Below are 24,350 nucleotides of genomic sequence, written 5' to 3'. Positions count from 1 at the left end.
CATCAGCAATATTTTAATTGGCCCATAGGTACTTAAGTGATTGGCATTCTGAAATTGCTTTAGGTAGCCTTAATATGTGATGCTCAATTTCAGAAGAGTGATCTTCTATTTCATGAAATATAATGATGTGCATTAATTCTGTAGCGCAGCTGCAAAATGTTAAGTCATGGGAGTTTTCACTGCAGATTTCTCATGCCTCTGCGTCAATTCTACAAATTGGACCACTGAGATGTAATTCTTTCTCTCTCCCAGCAATGCAGAATGTGGAGGGGGGAGGGTTGGAGTTAAATAGTTTCATCCACTATGGCCTCATCATTTTGTAGGTAACTTACACACTTTATTTTCACTCCTCAAAACATTTTTGACGGTAGCTTTGAAAATGGTTGGCTCCGAATTGAGTTCATGCCAGTTTGAATACTTGCTATTGGAGATCACATAAACACTGGTGAAATATTTTGATTTTTCATATTGGGCACATCTTGCCTAACACGGGCATTGATGAGGATTTTTTTAACTGCAGTGGTATTTTAGAATTCTCATTGTAAATAAACAGATTGCTGTGTCTGAAGCACTGAACAAAGCTGTACAAAAGGCAATCCCAGATTGAGGACTTCATTCACTGAAATTAGGTACTCAGTGGAACTTAGTTCTGAGTTAAGGGTAGCGGGTGGTGCTGTGGTCTAAATCACTAAGCCTCTTGGGCTTGCCAATCGGAAGGTCGGCAGTTCGAATGCGCGTAGCGTATAGAGCTCCTCTGTTGCTCTGTCCCAGCTCCTGCCAACCTAGCAGTTCACAAGCATACCAATGCGAGTAGATAAATAGGTACCGCTGTGGAAGAAAGGTAAACATTTCCATTCTCTCTGGCACTTGTCATGGTGTCCCGTTGTGCCAGAAGCTGTCTGTGGACAAACGGCAGCTCCCTCAGCCTGAAGCGAGATAACTGTCCAGGGGTCCTTTACCTTTATATTTTAGGCTGTAGGTATTTTTTTAAAATAGTAGTATGGATAGATTATTGCTACTACTGATAGGGAAGTTCAAGAAAATAATTAAGTGTTCTAGATATGTGTTTAATTGTTATTCTCATAATTGTCCTCCAGCTAAAACTGAAAGAAAGCCTGAGGGCTATTTGAGACATAACACACTGACAAACACGTAATTGTCTAAGTGTGTTCTAGATTCAGGTAGGTAGCCATGTTGGTCTGACGCAGTCGATATATATATATCCAGTAGCACTTTAGAGACCAACTAAGTTTGTTCTTGGTATAAGCTTTCGTGTGCATGCTCACTTCTTCAGATACTCTGAAACAGAAGTCACCAGACCCTTATATATAGTGGGAGGGTGGGGTGGGGTTTTTCTCAGGAGGGTAGTAGGAGATGGGTGATTGACTCAATGGGTATGGTCTGTGTGTGTAAGTGCAGGGAGGGGCACATGGACAAGAATTGCCTTAATCAGGGGAGGGGAATCTAGCCCTTCAGGTGATGCTAAACTACAACTCCCATCATTCCTGGGATGATGGCTGGGGCTGATGGGAATTGTTTAGAAACATCTGGAGAGCTGCAGGTTGCCACCTCTGGCCTAACCCTCAAACTGAATCCATTTCCCCCATGTGCTTTACTTGTAGTCAGGCTTGCTTCTGTTACCGTAACCCACCCAAGGGGAAAATGGGGAGCGGGCAGGTAAGATTTGAATAGGGAAGTTGTAAGTGGTGAGAAGATTGCACCTCACATGTGCACACATTTGTTATAAAACAGGACTCACAGATATCTGTATCATATATTTATATATCCTGTTCTTCTGTTGATGTACTCACATAACCTAATAGCACAATTAAAAGAAAGTCCATAATAGAAATAAGTGCTTAAACAAAAACAATAATATTACACATGCTTTGTACATATTGGAGACTGATTTGGATTTAAACATACTGTTATGCTTCCACTACAACAGTGAGAAAAAGGGACATTTAGGGGCAAAACTGAGAGTAGTTCATGCATGAATGTACATTGATTCATCACAGCAGAACATAAGAACTGTCACAATGTAAAAAGGATTTTGTATGAGACGATATTAAAGCTATTCCTCCGGTCTGTGATTGGTACTCTACACATGGAAGCCATTGCTTGATGTTGCCTAATGGGACAGACTTAACCACCTAGCAGTCTTCTTTGCATGGTAGATGAACAGGTGAGCATACTCCTTCAGTGCACCATATGGTAATGTATGAGGCTGTACCTGCGTACACCTGATTTGCATCTGGGTTCTTCCATTTGAGGTGAGATAACTGCACCCAGGCCTCCACCCATCACCTTAAGTGTGTAGTACAGAGTTATGCAATACTCACTTACTCTTCTACCAACCAAAGAGGATAGGTAAAGGGACCCCTGACCATTAGGTCCATTCGTGGCCGACTCTGGGGTTGCGGCGCTCATCTCGGTTTATTGACCGAGGGAGCCGGCATACAGCTTGCGGGTCATGTGGCCAGCATGACTAAGCCGCTTCTGGCAAATCAGAGCAGCGCACGGAAACGCCGTTTACCTTCCCGCCAGAGCGGTACCTATTTATCTACTTGCACTTTGACGTGCTTTCGAACTGCTAGGTTGGCAGGAGCTGGGACCGAGCAACGGGAGCTCACCCTGTTGCGGGGATTCGAACCGCCAACCTTCTGATCGGCAAGTCCTAGGCTCTGTGGTTTAACCCACAGCGCCAAAGAGGATAGCTGGCCAGATAAATGTGTCTGATGGCATATATGGATATATCACACAGGTCAAGAGCCCATTTGGGGGGCCTGTGATTGGCAACAATTACCTGTTAAATGCATTGTTGGTGGTAAACCTAGGTTCATCTCTGTAGATGTGAAACATACCTTATACTGCCTTCATTAATCCTCATTAAACGGCCTTAATTCAAGCACTAACTTGCTGGTGTTTCTTTCAGCTCCTTAGGATGACAATAGCTAAACAAAGACTCGGAGATGAGGAGGTTGGGGCACGCCACTTCGCACCACATGAACGTGAAGACCTGGTCCAGCAATTGGAGAAAGCACGAGAACAAGTACTTACCAATGAGCATGGCTTATAATTGTACATCTGTTCCTGGTACCTCCAGAATATACTTTTGGATCTTGAGTTGTTTGTAGGGCAGAAGTAAAAACATATAAAGAGACCTGCTGTATCAGGCCAGACATCATCTCTTCTAACATCCAGTTACCTTACAGCGTTTAGTTGGATGCTACCCAGAAGCCCACAAGCAAAGCATGAAATCCAAATTCCTCTCCAAATTCCTAAGGAAATTTGTCTAGTTCCTTTCTAATGGCCATTGCTACACCTGGGCTTTGAATTTCATAAATAAATGTGTTGTGTGAAGAAGCATTTCCTTTTGGGACATAATCCAGTTTTAATAGTTAAAAGGGTTTGGGGGTAAAATGCTGCCTAAATTCCCCTCCTGCCTATTGCTACTCCTTAGCTTCCTCCTTTGCCTCAGCCAGACTTCCTACCATAAGGAGAGATGTAATTTGGTTATTAGGGACGCGGGTGGCGCTGTGGGTTGAACCACAGAGCCTAGGGCTTGCTAGTCAGGAGGTCGGCGGTTCGAATCCCTGCGACGGGCTGAGCTCCCGTTGCTCGGTCCCTGCTCCTGCCAACCTAGCAGTTCAAAAGCACGAAGTACAGGTAGCTAAATAGGTACCGCTCCGGCGGGAAGGTAAACGGTGTTTCCGTGCGCTGCTCTCGTTCGTCAGAAGTGGCTTAGTCATGCTGGCCACATGACCCGGAAGCTGTACACCGGCTCCCTCGGCCAATAAAGTGAGATGAGCGCTGCAACCCCAGAGTCGTCTGTGACTGGACCTAAAGGTCAGGGGTCCCTTTACCGTTAATTTGGTTATTAACCTCTCTTTTTTAAAGGTTTGCTTGCAGAAACAGGTTATTTTGCACATAGGTTAATATAATATTCAACAGAATACAGTGATGCATTTGAGTTTTGGTTTTTTGTCAGATTGAGACTCTGCAACATGATCTTCAAGCAGCATTGGATGAACTACAGGATGTAAAAGAGGAGCGCTCTTCTTACCAAGATAAGTCTGACAGATTAAACCAGGAGCTTAACCATGTTCTTGGAGGACATGTAAACCGCATTATCGATATTGATGCTCTTTGTATGGAGAACAGGTGAGTTTGTTTAGAAATTGTTATAACTTATCGGGAGAATGGGCCACATAGCATTCACAAGGGTCACCTCAGAACCTAAGTCATTGCTAGTATTTTGCAGTTCTAAATTTTAGTTTGAAAGCAGTAAGATACTCCAGAAGACTTTGGAGCCAAATTTGCACTACAAAGAATTTTTGTTAAAAAAAATAAAGCCAGTAACATACCATCAAGTGTAAGAAGCTATCACTGTTTCTTAAAAAGCCCCACCCAGCTGCTTAATTATGTGGAAAAGGTGTTTGATAGAATAGTGTGGCAATACTTTCAAGTTCTACAAAATACGGGGTTAGGCGTGAAGTTTATCTCAAGGATTAAATTGATTGTCACTAATCTGACTCCTTCAACGTGGGTCGATAAAACAAGGCTAGAGAAATACAGACTCCAGTGAGGTACCCGACAGAGTTGTCCACTGTCACCAATTTTATTCAACATTAAATTTTAAGGGGTGGGGCTAGCTAGCCAGGACTCTGGTGGGCTTGTTTTATAATGGGCTTAGCGAGGGATGGGTGAATCCTTCAGTTCACCATTGTAGCTTGAGTCCCCTCATTTTTTGAGCTGCTAATTTGTTCCAAGTTCAAGATGTTGCTTTTAGCGCATAAAACTTTTTAAAGCTTGCAGCCAGGTTACTTGAATGATGACCTTCCCCCATGTATGTCCATTTGACTTCTTCACCCTGCAGAACTGGCACATTTACAAGTGCCACACAATGTCCGCTCTGCACTTAGGAGTTGATCCTACACTCTGGAATTCCCTCCCCATTGATACTATGCCCTGTATTGTTTCCTGTGTCTGCTAAAAAACATTTTTAGGCAAGCCTACCCATCCATGTAAACTTGATATATACTTGATCATGATATTTTATTTTATTACGGTATTTTATTTTTTAAGCTGCTGATTTTACTTGCGCTTTGAAAATGTTTAGGTCAACTTTTTTTGTAAACCACTTAGAGATTGTTGATCCTTAACCAGTACATGAATCCTGCTAATTACTTAAATAAGCAAATTACAAACTTCAGCTCTTTCACGATCTCTGCATTACTTTCTGTTACCTTTTAAAATGGCTCAATGGATAAACAGCTTCATGAAAGTAATATAGTCTGTTTTCTGACTTTCCAGATATCTTCATGAGAGATTAAAGCAAATTCAAGAAGAGGTCAACATTCTCAAATCAAATATTGTAAAGTATAAGGTAGATTTTGTTTTTGTGATATAATATGCAATCAGTTTCATTCATGTGTTTGTGGTGTGCACCTGTATTTGTTTTCCGTCTTGTTACCCATTCAGAGAGTTGATTAGAAAGTAGATTAATTCATTCACAAAAATACAGAGTGCCACACCTTTTCTGTGTTAATAGCAGAGGCTTGACAACCATATGTCAGGAGTGCTCTGATGGTGTTTCCTGCTTGGCAGGGGGTTGGACTCGATGGCCCTTGTGGTCTATTCCAACTCTATGATTCTACGATTCTAGAGACCTGCAGGGTGATTTTAGTACCTGTAATTGACCTATTTTCTTTTACATAAAGGTTGTCAACATTATACGTTCTGCTAGTATTGGAAGGCTTAATCACATACCCATAGTGATTAAAACATGTTTTATTTGCTTGTTAGAAAAGATAGATCTCAATTAGCTTTATCCCCCATGAGAATGCAATTGCTACAGAAGAAATTGCTGTAAAAGAATTCTGTACAATTATTCAGCTGCTCAAATCTGTTTAGATTTTTTTCAACAATAAAATGATTTATCCATCATGTTCAGTTGAAAGCGACCATTAATATTGCTTATGTATTCTGAAAATTACTCTTTTACTTATTGTTATTATTTAATTTATATGCCATTCTTCCTCCAAGGATCACAGGGTAGTTTACAATATAAAAACCCAAAAAATACTTTATATTGTGATATAGTGGGATATTTATTTTAGACTAATATCCAGGATGTCTGAAATCTTTTCCTATGTACCTCTGTTTTCTACTTAAGTTGGGTGTGAATATGTAGCACAATAATCTGCCATTTGGCGAAACCTTACAGACAACTTGGATGCTGTGTTAAGTTACTCTTTGCTGGTGGTTACATATTCACTAACAATTTTTAAATAAATAAATAAATTTGGACAGTTTGAGGGACCAAAGTTTGATTTCTTAACCTCTCAGTCTAATCAAAAGTTACGTCGACATTTTCTACTAAAAACCAAACATTTTTTATATACTAAAATGCCCTACCTACCTGGGTGGATGGAGCAGCCAAGTAATTTCGTTGTCCTCGAGAGGGGGCAATGACAATAAATATATTATTATTATTATTATTATTATTATTATTATTATTATTATTATTATTTATTAAACAAATTACCATTCTTTGATTGCTGTTTGTTTTAGAATGCACTAGAGAGGAGGAAAAATTCCAAGTCTCACAGCAAGTCAAATAGCAGTGCACTAACTGGAGTCCTTTCTGCTAAGCAAGGTACTGCATTGGTTTTTGTCTTGCCTTTTCTCTCCGAAAACTAAGAACTGCTATTCTGAGACTTCAGCAAAACAGCGAAGATTGTGTTCATGTATTCTCATGTGTTCTCGCTTTGAGATACTGCAATAACTTTGAGCAATACAGTGAACACCCTCAAAAAGTCACCATTTCTGTGAGGGAAGCTAAGAACTGCTGTTCCGGGGCTTCAGTGAAAACAGATCAAGGGGTTGCAGTAATAATGAATAGAATTTGATTCTTTCCCCGCCCCCGATGTCTATTGATGTGTCATTTCCAGGCTTCTATCTCCATAAAACTAAGTCAGTATTTCTTTTGTTTTGATTTTTCCAGTCCAAGAGCTGTTATCAGAGGACCATGGATGCAGCCTGCCAGCCACACCGCAGTCCATTTATGACCTTAAATCTTTGGCTACTGCTTTACTGGAGACAATCCATGAGAAAAACATGGTCATTCAGCATCAAAGGCAAACCAACAAGTAGGCACTTTCACAGAAACAGAGAATTGCAGAGTTGTAAGGGATCCTAAGGTTCATCTATTCCAGACCCCTCTGCAATGCAAGAATATGCAGTTGTCCCATACAGGGTTCGAACTTTCAGTTGACTTAGTTCAAAATCTGTTTTGCATTTCGCTTTAAAGGCTTTTATCTTGGGGTATAGCGAAAACGCCAAACAATGTGAATGTGGGTGTGCATCTTTATGGAATTGTAAAAATGTAAGAAATTGTAGTTATTTTGACGTTAACCCAGTGCATCAGTTTTGAGAGATACATATTGCTGACATCATCAGCATTATTAGCACCATCCATGCGCATGGTGCTTTGCAAAGCACAAGAAGTTCTGCGCCCTAAGAAGCTTATGGTCTAAAATCCAACACAGAGAAACAGGAAGGACTCAGTGGCAGGGTTAATAAAGGAAAGAATATGCTGTTACAGTCGTATAATAATAATAATTTATTATTTATACCCCACCCATCTGGCTGAGTTTCCCCAGCCACTCTGGGCGGCTCCCAATCAAGTGTTATAAACAGTACAGCGTTAAATATTAAAAACTTCCCTGAACAGGGCTGCCTTCAGATGTCTTTTAAAGGTAGGGTAGCTGCTTATTTCCTTCACATCTGAAGGGAGGGTGTTCCACAGGGTGGGCGCCACTACCGAGAAGGCCCTCTGTCTGGTTCCCTGTAACCTCACTTCTCGCAATGAGGGAACCGCCAGAAGGCCCTCGGCTCTGGATCGTACCTTGTTTTGCGACTGGCATCCGTTCCAGAGCCCTGGACGCTAGACGAAAAGGACGCACGACAAAGTGCCGCTCTGCACACGCACCCGGAGTGGTTAGCGCTTCTGCGCATGCGTGAGAGGCAAACCCGGAACTTCTGGGTCTGCCGCGGACGTTCGACGAAATGGCCACTCAATGAGGCAGACTCAAGACAAGGTACCACTGTATTTCAAGGCAAGTGCTTAGGTTTCGCTACTGGCTAATACAAGCAGGATGCTGAAACTTAAGTGGCTCTGACGCAGCAGCATGGTTTCATAATATGTTACCAAAACCCTTGACCTTACATTTTTAAAGTTACTCACAATTGTGGCTTGATAAACACGAATGTGCATTCCTTCTTTGAGGTGTACTGTACAGTTCCATTAGCGTTACAGAGATATTTTCTTTCAAAATATTGATATTTTAAAAACTCTTTTCTTTCAAAATACACAATTTTTAAACTATAGGGTTTGGCTTTTTACTCACTAGCTGCATTGGAACAATTTAGAAAGTGTAAAATCAAGTTGCAGTGGGGAGTACACATTAGCACGAGACGTATAGATTAGGTCAGGGCACACTGGAATTCACAAAAATTGAATTCCTCAAAACATCCTTAATTACAGTCACTAGTAAATACATATTGCAATAATACTACATATTCCTTGTTACAGTAGTTAAGTCAACTACAGATTCCATAGGATTTCTTCATATGTAGACTGGATGTATGGTAACAAGGGATCAGTGGATTTGAGGCAAATATGCAGGAAGGTGTTCTGATTAATTATGAAGGAGAAGTGAACCCTTTAATGTAGTCTGCAAATGTGGTGCAGAATACAAGCAAGTCCTGAGATTGTATACCCATTTTAGGAGTGGGTGGATTGCATGGGCATATCATAAATATATATTATTTCAGAATAATTTCTGATATATTGGAGACATTTTTAACCTGATGTGGAAAAAATATATGTATTTCATGTGAATTAATCTATACCATACGTTTAAATGTAAATTTGTGTATCACAAGCGGATGTCTTCTCTCACGACACTGAACGTCACCTATCATTGGATATCACCCATCAAATAAAGGGCACATGCCCATCCGTGGTGTGTTCCCTGCTTACTATACTTTTAATTGCATTTCATGGAATATTTTATCTTCATTTCAGAATCTTAGGCAATCGTGTAGCAGAACTGGAGAAAAAGTTGAGGACTTTAGAAGTCTCTGGTTTGTGGAGTCTCCCAGGTAAGTCAGAATTCATAGTCGTACTTAATTTGGGGGTATCTGAACATAAGGACATTTTAAAATGTGTATTTCATAAGAAACCTGCTGTTTACATTAGAAAATGCATTGTTTTCCTCATTTGCTGCAGGGTTTGTTTTTTTAGTCTTTATAAGAAAAGTAATATGAAAATATTTTTACTGAATAAGAAATCTTTGTTTTCTTTCACACATAACAGTTAGATTTTTCTGAAATGGAAGCATTTTAAAGGTTCTTTGACAACATAATTAATGACATGTTACATTTATCAATCACATCTTGCCACATAATTTTTCTGAACATGTAGGCTAGTCAGACGTAAGAAGAAAAACTACCTGGGAATGCCACCAGGAGATTGCCCGTGATTTCTCTCTCTATGTGAAAACTTTGTCCTTCCAATAAAAGCTACCCAAGGATAAGGGTCTTTTTGGCACAGAAGCCTTCACACATGCAATCCTGTAGTAGTTTAGTTTCAGGAGAGCTGGGAGTTAGGATTTATTTTAAGTTCTTTACCATGCAGATGTGCCTAAAGCATAGTAAGAACATGGGAAATAAAAGCTAAAACGATTCTAACAATGCAGTCCCTATCCATGTGCATTTAGAACTGAATCTCACTGGGTTGTGATGCTCAAAGTAGAGCCATTGTAATCAGTAGGCTTTTTTCACTGAAGTCCATTGATCTGCTCTGAGGGCGATTTGGTTGGACAAAGTCCATTGAGTTCAGTGAGACTTAACTCCCCAGCAAGTATTTACAGACAGCAACCATTTGCGTGTCTGTCGACACACAGGTCCTTTTGGACCCGGAGGAGAGCAGAACGGGCCAAGTGTAACAGGGTGAGGTGGCTTATGGGCTCTCCACCGACTAGGCCTGTGCAATGTATTGATACAACACCCGGGACCAGTATGAGGGGCAGACTGCGATGGCAGCTTTAAAACAGGTAAAGGGACCCCTGACTGTTAGGTCCAGTCGTGGCCGACTCTGGGGTTGCGGCGCTCTTCTCGCTTTATTGTCAGAGGGAGCCGGCGTACAGCTTCTGGGTCATGTGGCCAGCATGACAAAGCCGCTTCTGGCGAACCAGAGCAGCGCACGGAAATGCCGTTTACCTTCCCTCCAGAGCGGTACCTATTTATCTACTTGCACTTTGACGTGCTTTTGAACTGCTAGGTGGGCAGGAGCAGGGACTGAGCAACGGGAGCTCACCCTGTCGCGGGGATTCTAACCGCCAACCTTCTGATCGGCAAGTCCTAGGCTCTGTGGTTTAACCCACAGCGCCACCCGCGTCCCGGCAATATATTGCGAATGAAACCAACACCACTTCTAACTCCCTCTGTGATCAGCGCCGCTTTCAACATCAAGCTTCTAGCAGCAGAGGGACCGTAGCAGCAACAGTTTCACCCACGATATACTGCCAGGTGAAGCCGCCATCACAATCTGCCCCTCATACCGCAGAGGGAGGAGCAAGCTGTATTGCGCACCCCCAGGTGAGCAGGCCTTTATGCCTTGCATGCAAGAATGAGAGGCATGCAGCTCGCTCAGCTGGGGGGCAGGAATAATAATAATAATAATAATAATAATAATAATAATAATTTTTATTTATACCCCGCCCTCCCCAACCAAGACCGGGCTCAGGGCGGCTAACACCAGGTATAAAAATGATTAAAATACAACTTAAAAACAAGATTAAAATACAACATTAAAAGGCAGCCTCATTTCAGTAGAAACTCAAATCAAGAACAGTGGAAAGCTGGGGGGGGCGGGGGCAGGACCCTTCCTGCTCCCCACCTGAGCCACACAAAGAAGCTGCACTGTTCGCAGCCCACGAGACATTGGGGTGAAAGCACCTCAGCCCCCCCACAGTGAGAACTGAGAGAGTTTTCACCCTGCACCTTGCGTGCTGCGGCCAATGCAACTTGTTCTTTTAACATTGTGGTGTATCCCCAGATCCCGATGTATGGCTGGCGATAAATCGCGACGTTGATTGAAAACCTGGCATAGCCCAGCCCTACAGCTGACATGCACAGGGGCCAGGAATGGAATCCCCACACAAAATGGTTGCTGCCTATATAGGATTGCAGCTTAAATCTATTATTTTAAAAGATACATTTCAATAACACAATTGAAATTTTATTAATAAAATTTGGTGTCCACCCCCCATATTATAATTTTATTCTACTTCAAACATATTCCTGAAATTCGCTTTACAAATTGTGCCTCCTTCTTAGGACAATGTATTTGCTATGCAGATCAACATTTTTATTTTTATTCTGTTGCAATCTGGAGAGTGCTACATTGGCTGCCTCTATTATAGTCAGTATAGGCTGCAGAATGTGTATTGTTCATGGCACAGACTTTTCGATAAACTTTGCTGCATAGTATGCACATCCTTGAGAATTGTCGTGTCTATGGAGGACATCAGCATTTTGAGGAGCGTTTAGTTCACATGACGGAACAGTTAACAAACAGTTAATGGCTATGCTGAATGTTTGACTCTTGATTTTCAGCACAAAAGCAATGTTGGCTATGTGTGTGCAAATTTCTCCTTGGAAAGATCACACATAATCATTCACCTTTTGTGTTCGTAGCCCTTTTCTCTGGTCAGCTACAGGTTCAGTCCATTTCTTTAAAAAAAAGAAAAACTACTTTTTTAGCATGACCCCAACCAACAGGGAACATATAGAAGATGTGATAACATAACTCTATGTGCTTATCTCAGTGACAAAAGAAGGGCATTTAGAGTGAGGTCAAGTCCTTCCTGGCCTGGTCAGATAGCGATCTCAAACTGGCTGATCACAACTTCCCTCTATCGAGTTCATCACCATGATGGTTGTCAAGCATAAATAATGAATGGTCTAGAAATTTGCTTATGCACTATCTCAGTGGACCTCAGAATCAAGAGCCTTGCTGTAATTGTCTATTGGTTGGCTATGTAAGAACACTCAAAATGATGGAATAGGGCATATAATGTAGCTATAATAAGGTATATAAAATATTATCAGTGTGGAACTGCTGAACTTTTCAGCCTGGAAACTATTGAAACTGACATTTTTCTCCGAGAAAATGCTTTCACTAAACTAGACTCTTTTCATAACTCCTAAACAGTTTTCTCTGCCTTTATGGTATTTAATATCAAAAGTTAGCATATGACTAAGAATATCTTACCTAGCATATTTTATTGCATGCCTAAATGCATTTTGTTTTGTCCCTGGTCTATTCAGAAGCCCTGACATCCATAAATCCCTTCTGCCGCTTGCTTTCATAAATCCAAAAAAATATGAATATTTAGATGAGGTTGAGAAATGCAGATCCAGTAAACGAATTTTGTTTTACTGGACTGACTGGTTGGTATCACTTCTGAACTATGTCCTCTCTTCTGCAAGTATAGAAGCTCAGAGCAGGAGTAAGATTAAAATTAGGTGTTAGCCTCCCCATCGTTAATTTGATGTGTGTTCAGTCGCTTAGAGGAAAGAAAGCAGGAAGCCATAGCAATCCTAAGCAACCTTACCCTGGAACTCAATGATGGGGCTAGCAGTGGCACACAGCATGCAGTAGCTTGTCAGGCCACATGTTCTTTGGCAGGACTCAGCAGTGCTGCTTTCAACCCTACCAGCCCATTCAGTCTCCTGGCTATGAGTTTACCTGGTAGCTGTGGTAATGCTCTAGTTCAGGGGTTGGCAAGGTTTACCTCGCCTGGGCCGGTTCACTCCATAGGAGATCCCTCTGCGGGCCGGATCGTACGCATGCCTAAGTGCACGCGCACGCAGTTTTCTAAATCTGCGCAGATGTGATTTTCTGCGCAGGCGTGATTTCCTGCGCCACGGAAGTGAGGCACCACGCTGCACCAGTTTAGCGCAGTGTGTGGGGACTCGCTGAGCGGGCTGCTTGGTTCAGGGGCAACTCATGGGCGGGTTAAATGACCTTAGGTTGCCTACCCCTGCCATTTTGAATTTCCCACAGTGCCCTGGTGGGGAATATTTTTGGGCTGGTGGACTAGATCTCTTATCTTCCCCGCCTCACCGACAAGTGGGTGGGACCAGCCACCTCTCAAGCATCTGTTGTCCTATTGACATTGGGTGATTGATAGGTGGGGGGGGTCCCATCCACCTGACAAAGCTAGACTGCTGGAGTAGAGAGGCGATAACTACATAAAGCAGCATTGAACTTCCCACACACCAGCTGATGCACAGTGAGTTCAAGTCTTGATTTATGCAGGATTCAGGCAGCTAATTTCAGCTACTGGATATGTACCCATAGCAAGCAGGATTGAATTGTAGTCTTCTATGTGCATCTAGGATACTGTTCCTGCTGTTGCTTTTAAGAAAAAAAGTGAAAGAAACAGCAACCCCCAAAACATAAATTCAGACCACACTCACACCTATGATCTTCCCCTGAAGACTGAAATATACAGACCAGGAAATTTATATAGCCCACGTGATCATTTTAGTATATATTTCTGCTCTTAATTCTACTCCACTTGCTTTAGTTATTTCTTTTCTGCTTCTATACTTCATTTTATAATTGATTACAGGGGGCATAATCTCCCTTCGGTAAACCAAGAGTGCCACTCCTCCAGATAGCTTCATCTTTGTTAATAAACTCCATGTTTCCCTTTCTGTAGATTACAGCCCAGGTCTTCTTGGTGCAAGCTCCTACAGGCCTTGTGAAATTGCATTTTCCTTGCAGGCAGGGTCTGGTGCCTCCTACACTATCCATACTCTTGTTTCCGTTGCAAGAGTGCCAGACTGAACTTTGTACATTGATTGAGGCTTCCAACTAGGCTAATGAGTGTGAAGTTGTGCTCACATTAGTGAGAGCCCCTTCTCGGATGCTTGAGATTGGGATCAGGGCAATGGCAGCCTTGCAATTAGGGCTGTACTTTGACTCAGTTCTAATGGCCACTCCTGTTTCCCCCTTTCTCTGCCCCAAGGCCAACGAAGTTAACCTGGCTGGGCTCCTCTGGGGGAAGGCAGGGTGCAAATTTAGACATAACAGCAACAACAGGTCAGGACAGGGGAACACAGAACTTCTCGGTGACCCCAGCAGATCATCCCTTCTTGCTGTGGACCAAGACTACATCCCAGAATCTTCAGCTGAAAACTGACACTGTGTTTTCATTTCCTTTGGAGTCTTAACCTTGTTGAGAATGGCACACATGGCATCAGTTTCCTTTGGAGTCTTAACCTTGTTGAGAATGGCACACATGGCATCATTTTCCTCCTGAGGATTCTGGGATTTGTAGTTGAAATCTCTGGCCAGGGAAAAAAATGTCCTGTATGGACTTTGTGAGAGCACACCACCACTTTTGCCACCCCTCCCACACGGTAACTTACTTGGTTGGTTTTGATTATATGCCTTCCTCTGACCCCTCTGATTCTGCCCAGACCGATGCCTGTTTTGATACATGTTTGAACCCTTGTCTATTTTGATCTGCACAGCTGCTTCTGGCCTACTTGGTCTGCCAGCTAGCTCACCCCGGGTTGCAGAACCTGTCTTCCTGAAGCTTGGCCTTTTCCATGGCCCGACACTATTGTTCCTTGAATCTTGATTAAGATCCCAAACCTGGATTGAAACCAAGGTTGAGTTTGCTCACACATGCCCTGTTCCCAGTGTATGTGTATCTTGCAAGCGAAAATGCCTTAACCATGGTTTGCTTGGTAGAGGTACAACACTTAAACATGGTGACTGCAGAGCATGATAAACAGACCCACCTCAAACCATGGTTTTGCATCTTGGCTTGAAATCAATTGCTGCTGACACTCTAGGATTTGGTCTTCTGTTTCAAGTAGCCCATAATCCACTAAATAAAGTGTTTTGGCCTTTAAAACAGAACACTAGCAAAAGACAGACGATGATTTTAGAATACCTTTGTTCTATTATTTCTGTTTAGGCATCAAATTAATATTTATATAATAACTTTTCTTTCCTTCCTTTTTTCCTTGCTGCCTGAAGGCCTGAGCTACAGTGTCTCAGTGGGATTTGGGAGTAGGTTCTGTTTGACATATGTATTTTTAGTAACTAATCTTAGCGGTGCATTAAATATTGTCACTGCATGTAAATAAATGGAAATGTTATCTGAATGTTTTTCTATATCTGTCAGATTAAGATGTTCAACCGAGTAAGTTAGATGGCCACAAGAGAAATACAGAACACTGTAAAATTATTTTTAATTGGGGGAAATGGTAATAAGGAAGGATACGAGCTAGTTCTGAATATAATCACGGGTTGTGCAGAACGATGTGATTTTGTAGTTTGCTTTTTTTTTTAAAAAAAATGACAAGCAGTAAGTTGAGACAATTCCCCCCCCCCCTTTAACTTAGCAATTATGAGTATGGATATCACCCAGTGTTGCTACTTACATTTTAATTCCGTGGGTGTTGCTATCTGGTTTACGCATTCCAGATCCAAGCATCATGGAACACAAAGATGCTGATGGTAAATGGAGAAAGCAGACATGCCAAACCCATTCAGGGTTTCTACATCCTCACGCATTGAAGGACAGCAGGAATGGTAGAGAACAAGCTTTGCATGTAGAAAGTTCCAAGATTTATCCCTCGCACCCCCAATTAAATAACCAGAATAGATAGACCAAAGGTGTAGCTCAATATAGTACACATTTTTAATGTACACATTTTTTTTAGTAGGAGCATTGCAAAACTTGTATAGGGAAGGTGGCAAAGTCACCCTTTTGGGGATGCCGTTTTTGACAGTATCCCTGTGAAAAGAACTTAAATGTACAACAGATCATAGCAAAGATGAGATAAGAGGAACCTAATTTAATTAATACTTGAGTTAAAATGTTTCTTACTTTAGGCATTCAAAATACTGATTCAGATATTTGGAGTGTGACACATGCTAAGCAAGTACGTAGATAAAAACAAAAAGTCTCCTTTTATCCAAGTGTTTGAATCAAGCCAATTTAACTTTTCTTTTTGAAGATTCATGAGTTGGTTCCTGCTTTCCTCTTTCATTTGTTATATCTTTAATTTTAATTAGGACCAGATTCTTGTATGTTCCTCCATCCAGTCTTGTAAAGGCAATGTGTTATGTAAGGTAAAGATACCCCTAACCGTTAGGTCCAGTTGCGGATGACTCTGGAGTTGCGCGCTCATCTCGCTTTACTGGCCGAGGGAGCCGGCGTACAGCTTCCGGGTCATGTGGCCAGCATGACTAAGCCACTTCTGGCGAACCAGAGCAGTGCATGGAAACGCCATTTACCTTCCCGCCGGAGCGGTACCTATTTATCTACTTGCACTTTGACGTGCTTTCGAACTGCTAGATGGACAGGAGCTAGGACCGAGCAACAGGAGCTCACCCCATCACAGGAATTTGAACCGCAGACCTTCTGATCAGCAAGCCCTAGGCTCAGTGGTTTAGACCACAGCGCCACCCGCGTCCCATATAATGTGTTACGTAGTAAGGCTGAAAAACCTCATTGTTAGTCTTTGGAGACCAGGATTAACACCTTCCCTTCAGCGTCCCCCCCCCCCCACATGCATAGGGAATTTCCCTCTAGATTTCTGAAGAAGTTACCAAACTATGTTTCCATGCACTAAACCACACAAAATAGACGCACATAATGAACGAGGCAGCAGAAAAGTAAAGGTGCTCAGCCGCCTACTCTCATTTTGAGGTGATAAATGAGAAACCTGTATGACTCTACACCATGCCAACATTGCCCCACTTTCAGGAAGGGGTGACACTTGCCCAGGGAAGAACCCTGGTATAGCAGCAGCCCCCCCCCCCCCCCCGCCCGCCTCTACTGGAGTCAGTAAACATTGGTGGAGAGAGAGCATAATGCATTGTCAGGCAATAGCTCTCCCTAGAATACCTTCGGGGTTACTGTTTTAATACAGAAACAGTAGTGTAGCTATTCTGAGGGACTAGCTACGTGTTGCATGCAAACACATGAAACAGAGATGGTGCACTTTGTTCCCTTAAAAAAAGAAAAAAGTAGCTTCCACAGAGGAATATATATATAAAAAACACTTTTGTCCTCCTAGTACAGTATCATGGTTAGAGGCATATGGAAGCAGGTTTTTTTTTAATGGTTTAAATCAGGGGTCAGCAAACTTTTTCAGCAGGGGGCTGGTCCACTGTCCCTCAGACCTTGTGGTGGGCTGGACTATATTTTGAGGGGGGGGGAATTAACGAATTCCTATGCCCCACATAGGTTATAATGCAACCCAGAGATGCATTATAAATAAAAGGACACATTCTACTCATGTAAAAACTTGCTGATTCCCGGACCGCCCGCAGGCCGGATTTAGAAGGTGATTGGGCTGGATCTGGCCCCCGGGCCTTAGTTTGCCTACCCATGGTTTAAATGGTGCAGTAACATTTTAAAACTGAATGTCAATTTTGGAGGGTCTTGGCAGGCTACACAAAGACTCTTGACCCATCCGCCCCAGCTGTGTAGGCATTTCCTTGTTTCTCTATTAGAAGGCTTGGGAATGATGGCTTTGGAATGAAACAAGCTTGATTTTTAAGAGGGCAAAGTCCAATACAGACTTAATGAAGGACTCATTCAGAATGCTCCAAGATAAAAGCAGAAGAAAACAAATTTTGGTTTTAGAAATCATGGCCTGCAAAAGCAAAAGTCAAACATCCTACAAAAATAAGGAGTTAAAAAGGTCCAAGTAATGCTGTAATAAGAATTTCTCATTAATTAGACAGTGGATCTAAATAAATAGGTGGTAGCAGTAAAATAACAACACAGTATTCTTACAGCACCATTATCTCAGTAATCTCTTCAACAACCCAGAAAATCCATTATTACCTAAGCCCACCCAGCGAGTTCAAAGGTGATATGATATTTGTACTTGAAATCCATAGCATATGCTGTTCCCCATCCACACTCCACCCCTAGCTTGAATTTGCTAATCTATATTGCAGTTGTCAGATATCCATCGTCCATTAAAATGATTTTTATAAATCCTGATAATATCTAGTATATTTCACCTAAGATGCTTGTATTAGTAGGTGCTGTGGTAGAAAGTTCCCAAAACGCTCTTGCAATATATTCTTACACAGATTGGTATCTTATTCTAATCTTTTGTAAATGCAAGTCTGGTTTTTCAGGCCTCTTCTGATAAACCAGCTTGTGCTCATTGGTTTGCTTTTTCAAAGTAGCCCCCTGGCTGAATACCCATTGAAATATACCCAGTGGAGGTATACCCAGATTACTCTTCCTGTCTAAATGTTGCCTATTACCGCTTTTCCTTTCCGTAAGGCTACATTTTTCTCCAGTTCTGTCCCCCCACCCCATATGAACTATACACAAGTGCCTCAAGATGTGTAAATCATAGGTACGTCAAAATAGGAGCAACCTCAAAGCAGTATCTTTAATTGTCACAGGAATAATGCTTTTGCACCAGTTTCCTGTTTAAAATGGGCCCTGTATATTGGAAATTCAGCAGTTCCAGGATGGTTGTAAGAAAAGGATCCTAGATATATGTTTGCGTGCATTTGTACATATGTGCATGAATTCCTGTCCATGGATCTGACTTCAAAAAACATTGGTTTTTCTGGAAAGCTATTTCTCTCTTCCTCTTCTGGCATTCCATAGACATGCTACGTAAACGTGGGAGGGAGGCATTGAATGAGCATATTAACACAATTCTGACCAACCTCCAACTCAAGGAGGAACTCAGTGGGAGGAACTTCCTGTTTATAATGGAGGTTCCCTGCATGCTTTAGAAACCTGGTGAATCAGAGCAGCAACTGAGAAGCAGAACTTATGTGTTTGTTCCCATTCCCCACCCCCATGTTTGCTTATCATGTAGGTTGAATGCCTGAAGAGGAATTCTGTGAACCTAAGATCTAAACAGAAATATTATCTGTATCAGTATTACTCTTTACACAGAAGATACTTCCATAATTTCTGATAGGGTTGGGTTGCAGTTGAACACATCTAGCTTGTGATTTATTTCTTTAAATTATTGTCAAATGAGGAAACCGCATCTTTTAACCAGATGTGCTCATTCAAAGTGGTCTTATTGGGTTTAATGCAGTTGAACAGTAGTACATATTTTGGCTCATAGCATAGCTTTTCCTTTTCTATAGAGCAGAGCTCCTGAAATATGCCTGTTGGGCGTATACCACGTGTTTATTTAAATGTAGCCTCACTGTTTAAAACGTTGCATTAGTAAACTTCTCAGTTGTGTTGGAGAGTTCATGTTTCCATGCCCTTTTACTCGCAGGTGGCAAGGATACCATTACATTCAGTGACCCCGCTATGCCTATTATCCAGAGGTCTCGATCACCATTGCTATCTTTCGGAGATAAGCCACAGCAGAAGACAGAAGGTAAGCATCTGGAGTCATAACAAAAGGCTGGCATAGAGCGATTCGACTCTTGTGCCACCGAGTTTGAATGTGTAGGGGAAAATAAGGATGAAGCTGTTTAGAGATACCTGCATTGTCTCATTTTTGCACCACCAGAATAGCATGGGAAACAAGCCCATGGCCACGGGACAGGAAACAATACTCAGTGCTGGCTGGTGAGGCAGCGGTGTGTGTGTGTGTGTGTGTGTGTGTGTCTGTCACTCTCCTGGCTCATAGCTGTCAAGTGTCCCTTATTTGGCGGGACAGTCCCTTATCCCAGCGCCATGTCCTGCTGCTGTCCCTTATTGATGAGGCTTCATTTGGCTGCTGGCTGGGCTTTCTGCCTTTGGCTCAGAGGGGCTCAGAAGTTGAACATACCTGTGCTTGGAAAATCCTTTATTTTGGCTGCTGATCCCTTATTTTCGAGGTTGCTGGTCCCTTATTTTCAAATCTGTAAGTTCACAGCTATGTCCTGGCTTCCAACACCGTGGGTCACTGCCACCTACCAAGAGGGTGAGATATGGTGCAGCATTCCAGCTCCTGTCACTATGCACCACAGTGAGCTTCCCAAACTTTGCCCCTCTCTGTAAGCAGCAGCGAGTCACTGTGTTGGGAAGATGGGAGAGCAACAGAGTGTCGGGATCTCCGCTCGGCCAAGCTGATAATGCTCATTTTCTTCCCCCGAGTCCTTCGGAATCGCCTCCCGACGTGTTTAACGACCTGAGCCTTTGATAAGGCCTCAGGCACATTCTTCAGCAGAGTTTCCAGCACAGGAAAGAGACGAGAGGTTTGGGCTACATTGCAAAGAGTTTTATTTCTAAGCTATGCAGACAGAAAAGACATCCTCTCTCTATGAAAGCAGAGAGCAACTGAAGAAAGGAACAGGAAACCACTAACGTCACATCCCGTCTCCTCTCCCGTGAGACTTCCAACAGCCTGGAAGGTCTCTGGAATGTAAACAGAGCCTTGTGACTCCAAGCAGCGGCACAGTGATAAGAACAGAAACTAACACAGAGTGCCTAATTTTTGCACGATCCAATCCAGAATTTGGGTGATCACTTGCAAGAGTAGGAACTGCAGAACAGACTCCTCCTATGCGGGTTGGGGCTTTTCATGTTGCTCTTGTCATAGCCGTGCTGTAGTAATTCGCCTGCTGCCACTGCGGTGTAAAGAGACCGCATTCTGCACAATGGCATGGCGGTCTGGAAGGGGTAGAATTCTGAGTCATGCTGCTTTAGGCCAGAGGCAGGACGTCACTTCAGAAAAGCCCCTGCACAAAGTAACCACATCAGGGAGAAAGTTTGGCATAGCCCTCCCCATGATGTGATAGCTTCTCCCAGAAGAAATTTTCTGATGTTGATAACGGTTAAAAAAATAATCTCTGGTCTGAGGTAGGGCAATCCAGAATCGTATCACCTCATTCTGTGCAAAGTGTAAAAGGGATGTGTTAACACAGGCCGAAAACCTATACATGTTTACCTAGGATTGAGTCCCACTGAACACAGTGGGGCTTACTTCTGACAAGATATGTATAGGATGTCTTGCAGTAGAAATCCGTGTTTGGTCAAAAGGACTGGTTTAGATCAGATTAAAGAAGAATTTATCAGATTGTTGGAGGGGTGAGGTATTCTAGCTACTCCCAAGTATGTAAATAAAGCAGATTTTCATCCAACCATACTTGCAATTTCCTTGAATTTAAAATTAGCAATTGAGGAAGTCGAGACACATTATGGGTGTACCAAAAACGGGCACAAACAGGAAAACACTAGCATGGGGATGATAGTTCCAATTTGACTGGGTTGGGGAGCAGAGAGTTCCTTGTCAGGCAGTGTTAGCTGATTGTCTCCCGCAGCTCAGCTATTGTCTTCATGAGTCAAGGGAATAGGCAAGTCTGAACGGAAAAATACAAATATTTTATTTATATGTGGCCAACACTATTTAAAGTTCATACAATGTTGGCCTTCCTTTCTCATTCTTATTCACGCAGGTCTGATGCACAGCATACAGTTCGTACTACTTCTTCACAGTAATTAGAACATGGCTTTTCTTTGATTTTTTTTATTATTAATCTATTGCAATGTCAGATAAAATCTGACTCCAAGGTTGATTTAGTTCCATGAACCTGGCAAACTGATTTTCTTTTCTCCTCTAGTAGAAAATAAGCGTAATTTGAAGTAGCCTATTAACCATTCCATCATAAAATATTGCAAGCAGACTAACCCCAATTATCTAACAGGCTCCAGGGACAATCATTCCATCAAACTAACAAGTAAGCAAACTTTTCTCCACACCTTACTGCCCTCTCGGAGTCTGATCTGGAGGTCCCCCATGTATCTTAATGCATTTGGATCAGCTATAATCAAGGCTGTTTGTATATTAAGCACACATTTTGCACTAAGAAAATTAGAAATTCAGCATTTAATAATATGAGCATGTGGTTACTTTGCATACTGCTATTCAGTTTTGCACAGTCCATTCTGATCACAGTATTGGAATTTGAAATGGTGTGGCAGGAAAGGTTTGGGATAGAACGCCTTTACAGTGGTACCTCGGGTTACATACACTTCAGGTTACAGACTCTGCCAACCCAGAAATAGTGCTTCAGGTTAAGAACTTTGCTTCAGGATAAGAACAGAAATCGTGCTCCGGTAGTGCGGCGGCAGCAGGAGGCCCCATTAGCTAAAGTGGTGCTTCAGGTTAAGAACAGTTTCAGGTTAAGAACGGACCTCTGAAAGGAATTAAGTACTTAACCCGAGGTACCACTGTATATGAATAAATTCTAATTCCGGTTTTGTATGACTTTATATCACTGTTTTATTCGTTTTAAGATGAATCTTCAAGGATACTTCTTACAGAATATTATACTGTACACTGCTTAGAGAGTTTTAAAATATTAAGTATATTATGTTGTTGTTTAGTCATTTAGTCGTGTCCGACTCTTCGTGACCCCGTGGACCAGAGCACGCCAGGCACTCCTGTCTTCCACTGCCTCCCGCAGTTTGATCAAACTCATGTTTGTAGCTTCGAGAACACTGACCAACCATCTCATCCTCTGTCGTCCCCTTCTCCTTGTGCCCTCCATCTTTCCCACCATCAGGGTCTTTTCCAGGGAGTCTTCTCTTCTCACGAGGTGGCCAAAGTCTTGGAGCCTCAGCTTCAGGATCTGTCCTTCCAGTGAGCACTCAGGGCTGATTTCCTTCAGAATGGATAGGTTTGATTTTCTTGCAGTCCATGGGACTCTCAAGAGTCTCCTCCAGCACCATAATTCAAAAGCATCAATTCTTCGGCAATCAGCCTTCTTTGTGGTCCAGCTCTCACTTCCATACATCACTACTGGGAAAACCATAGCTTTAACTATACCTATAATAAGACTATACGTATAATAACTATAAGTAGATTGTAATTTTTTAAAAATAAATAGAAGATACACAGAAATGGGAAGTGAGGGTCCACAAACACATACTTCCTATGCATTTCAGTGGCTGTTCCGATTTGATCAAAGTTACGCTTTTTTATTTTTTAATTCCGTGAATGAGCTGGATTTTCATCTTAAAAGTGGTTAGGCTTGGCTGTTCTTTTGGAGCCAACTATGTAGTGGAACTTGTGGATAAAGAGAGATCACGCAGGCAGCTTGTTCCCGTTACCCATGCTGCCCTCAGCCAAGTTCATGGAACCAAATCAACCTTTGCAATCATAATTTATTCTCTGTTGATAAATCACACGTGAACTTACCCAAGTAGGAGATCTATGTGTTGTGTATGCTCAGGTCCTCTCGCTCTGTTAAAAGTGCATGAGAAAGAGCAGAGATGCACTCGCTGGCCTTACTCCCTCTGTCAGATCTGCAGGTCCACTGCTCTCCATGTGCTGGAAAGAAGAAGCCTGTGGTAGTTCATGGAAACTTCTATGTCAGATTTAGAATCCTGTACAATAAGAGTTCTCATTCACAGCAAAGCCTCTTGAGTACCAGGGCTGGCCCAAGGCATTTTGGCCCCTGAGGCATAGCAGAAAATGGCAGGGCCCTACTGGCCAGGGAAGAAAGGCAAAGACCTACATCAGGAACAAGTGGGGGATAAAGTGTTTTATTAGGAACAAGGCAGGCATGCACCCCCAGCAGCAGCGGGCGAGGCATCCCTTGGAGGCCAGATGTGCTGCCGCCTGAGGCGGTCACCTCACCTTGCCTCATTGGTGGGTCGGCCCTGATGAGTACAGCGGGCTCCCTGCTGCAAGTATTCAGTCCTTTAGCATGCGAGCAGGAGGAGGGCCAAATATCGGGGGCACTGCGGAGGGGATGGGGCCAGCCAGCCAGCCTTTCTTTGCTCTTCCTCACGTGACTCTTAATCACATTGGGGAACTGAATGCCCAAATCGGTGTCATGTGCGCTGTCATTCTTCCAGAGTGCACAAGAGGTGTTGAATGTTGAATTCAGCTTGCTGATAATCGCAGCAGCTTTCAGGCATCAGAACTTGTTAAGGGGAAACACGAAACCTGAGGGTTTAGCGTTCAGCACAATTCTCATAAGACCTTCTCTGCTTCAGAATTGAGGTGACGGATCAGATGTCCAAACTCCCCCCTTCAAAACAGCTCTGCATATGGGAAATTGGAACTCTTCAGAGTTGGAGTTTGTTAGCTTTACACACAGAGAGAGTCAATGCTGTAAGAGGGGGCTCAAAATGCAGACCCTGCACTTGTTTTCTGAGGTGCTACAGTGTGTGAGTTGATATCCTATGCCAGTGGTTTCCAACCAGTGTGCCGTGGCACGCTGGGGTGCCTTGAATGATGGCCAGAGGTCCTGCGGGCAACACTGGCCTCTGTCCCTCTTTCTTTCCCTCCCTCATCTTTCAGTT

The 24,350-nt window shown here is 42.6% G+C and overlaps 1 protein-coding gene across 5 annotated transcripts in view; it reads left to right on the top strand.

Annotated features, from left to right (window-relative positions):
- Nucleotides 1–24,350, top strand: part of CCDC149 (coiled-coil domain containing 149) — a 60,929-nt gene that overhangs the window by 28,476 nt on the left and 8,103 nt on the right. For 4 of the 5 annotated variants that reach the window (XM_028743377.2, XM_028743379.2, XM_028743375.2 and 1 more), the window contains 8 exons: nucleotides 2,936–3,052; nucleotides 3,992–4,164; nucleotides 5,317–5,389; nucleotides 6,577–6,661; nucleotides 7,010–7,154; nucleotides 9,095–9,171; nucleotides 15,134–15,166; nucleotides 19,384–19,488. In XM_028743377.2, coding sequence (XP_028599210.2) covers nucleotides 2,936–3,052; nucleotides 3,992–4,164; nucleotides 5,317–5,389; nucleotides 6,577–6,661; nucleotides 7,010–7,154; nucleotides 9,095–9,171; nucleotides 15,134–15,166; nucleotides 19,384–19,488 — 808 coding nt within the window. The remainder of the gene's footprint in view (nucleotides 1–2,935; nucleotides 3,053–3,991; nucleotides 4,165–5,316; nucleotides 5,390–6,576; nucleotides 6,662–7,009; nucleotides 7,155–9,094; nucleotides 9,172–15,133; nucleotides 15,167–19,383; nucleotides 19,489–24,350) is intronic. The other variant, XM_028743376.2, reaches the window with a different exon arrangement.

Source organism: Podarcis muralis, chromosome 9, assembly GCF_964188315.1.
Source record: "Podarcis muralis chromosome 9, rPodMur119.hap1.1, whole genome shotgun sequence".
Lineage (NCBI taxonomy): Eukaryota > Metazoa > Chordata > Lepidosauria > Squamata > Lacertidae > Podarcis > Podarcis muralis.
Note: the sequence above shows the minus strand (reverse complement) of the source record. Positions and strands in the feature narration are given on the sequence as shown.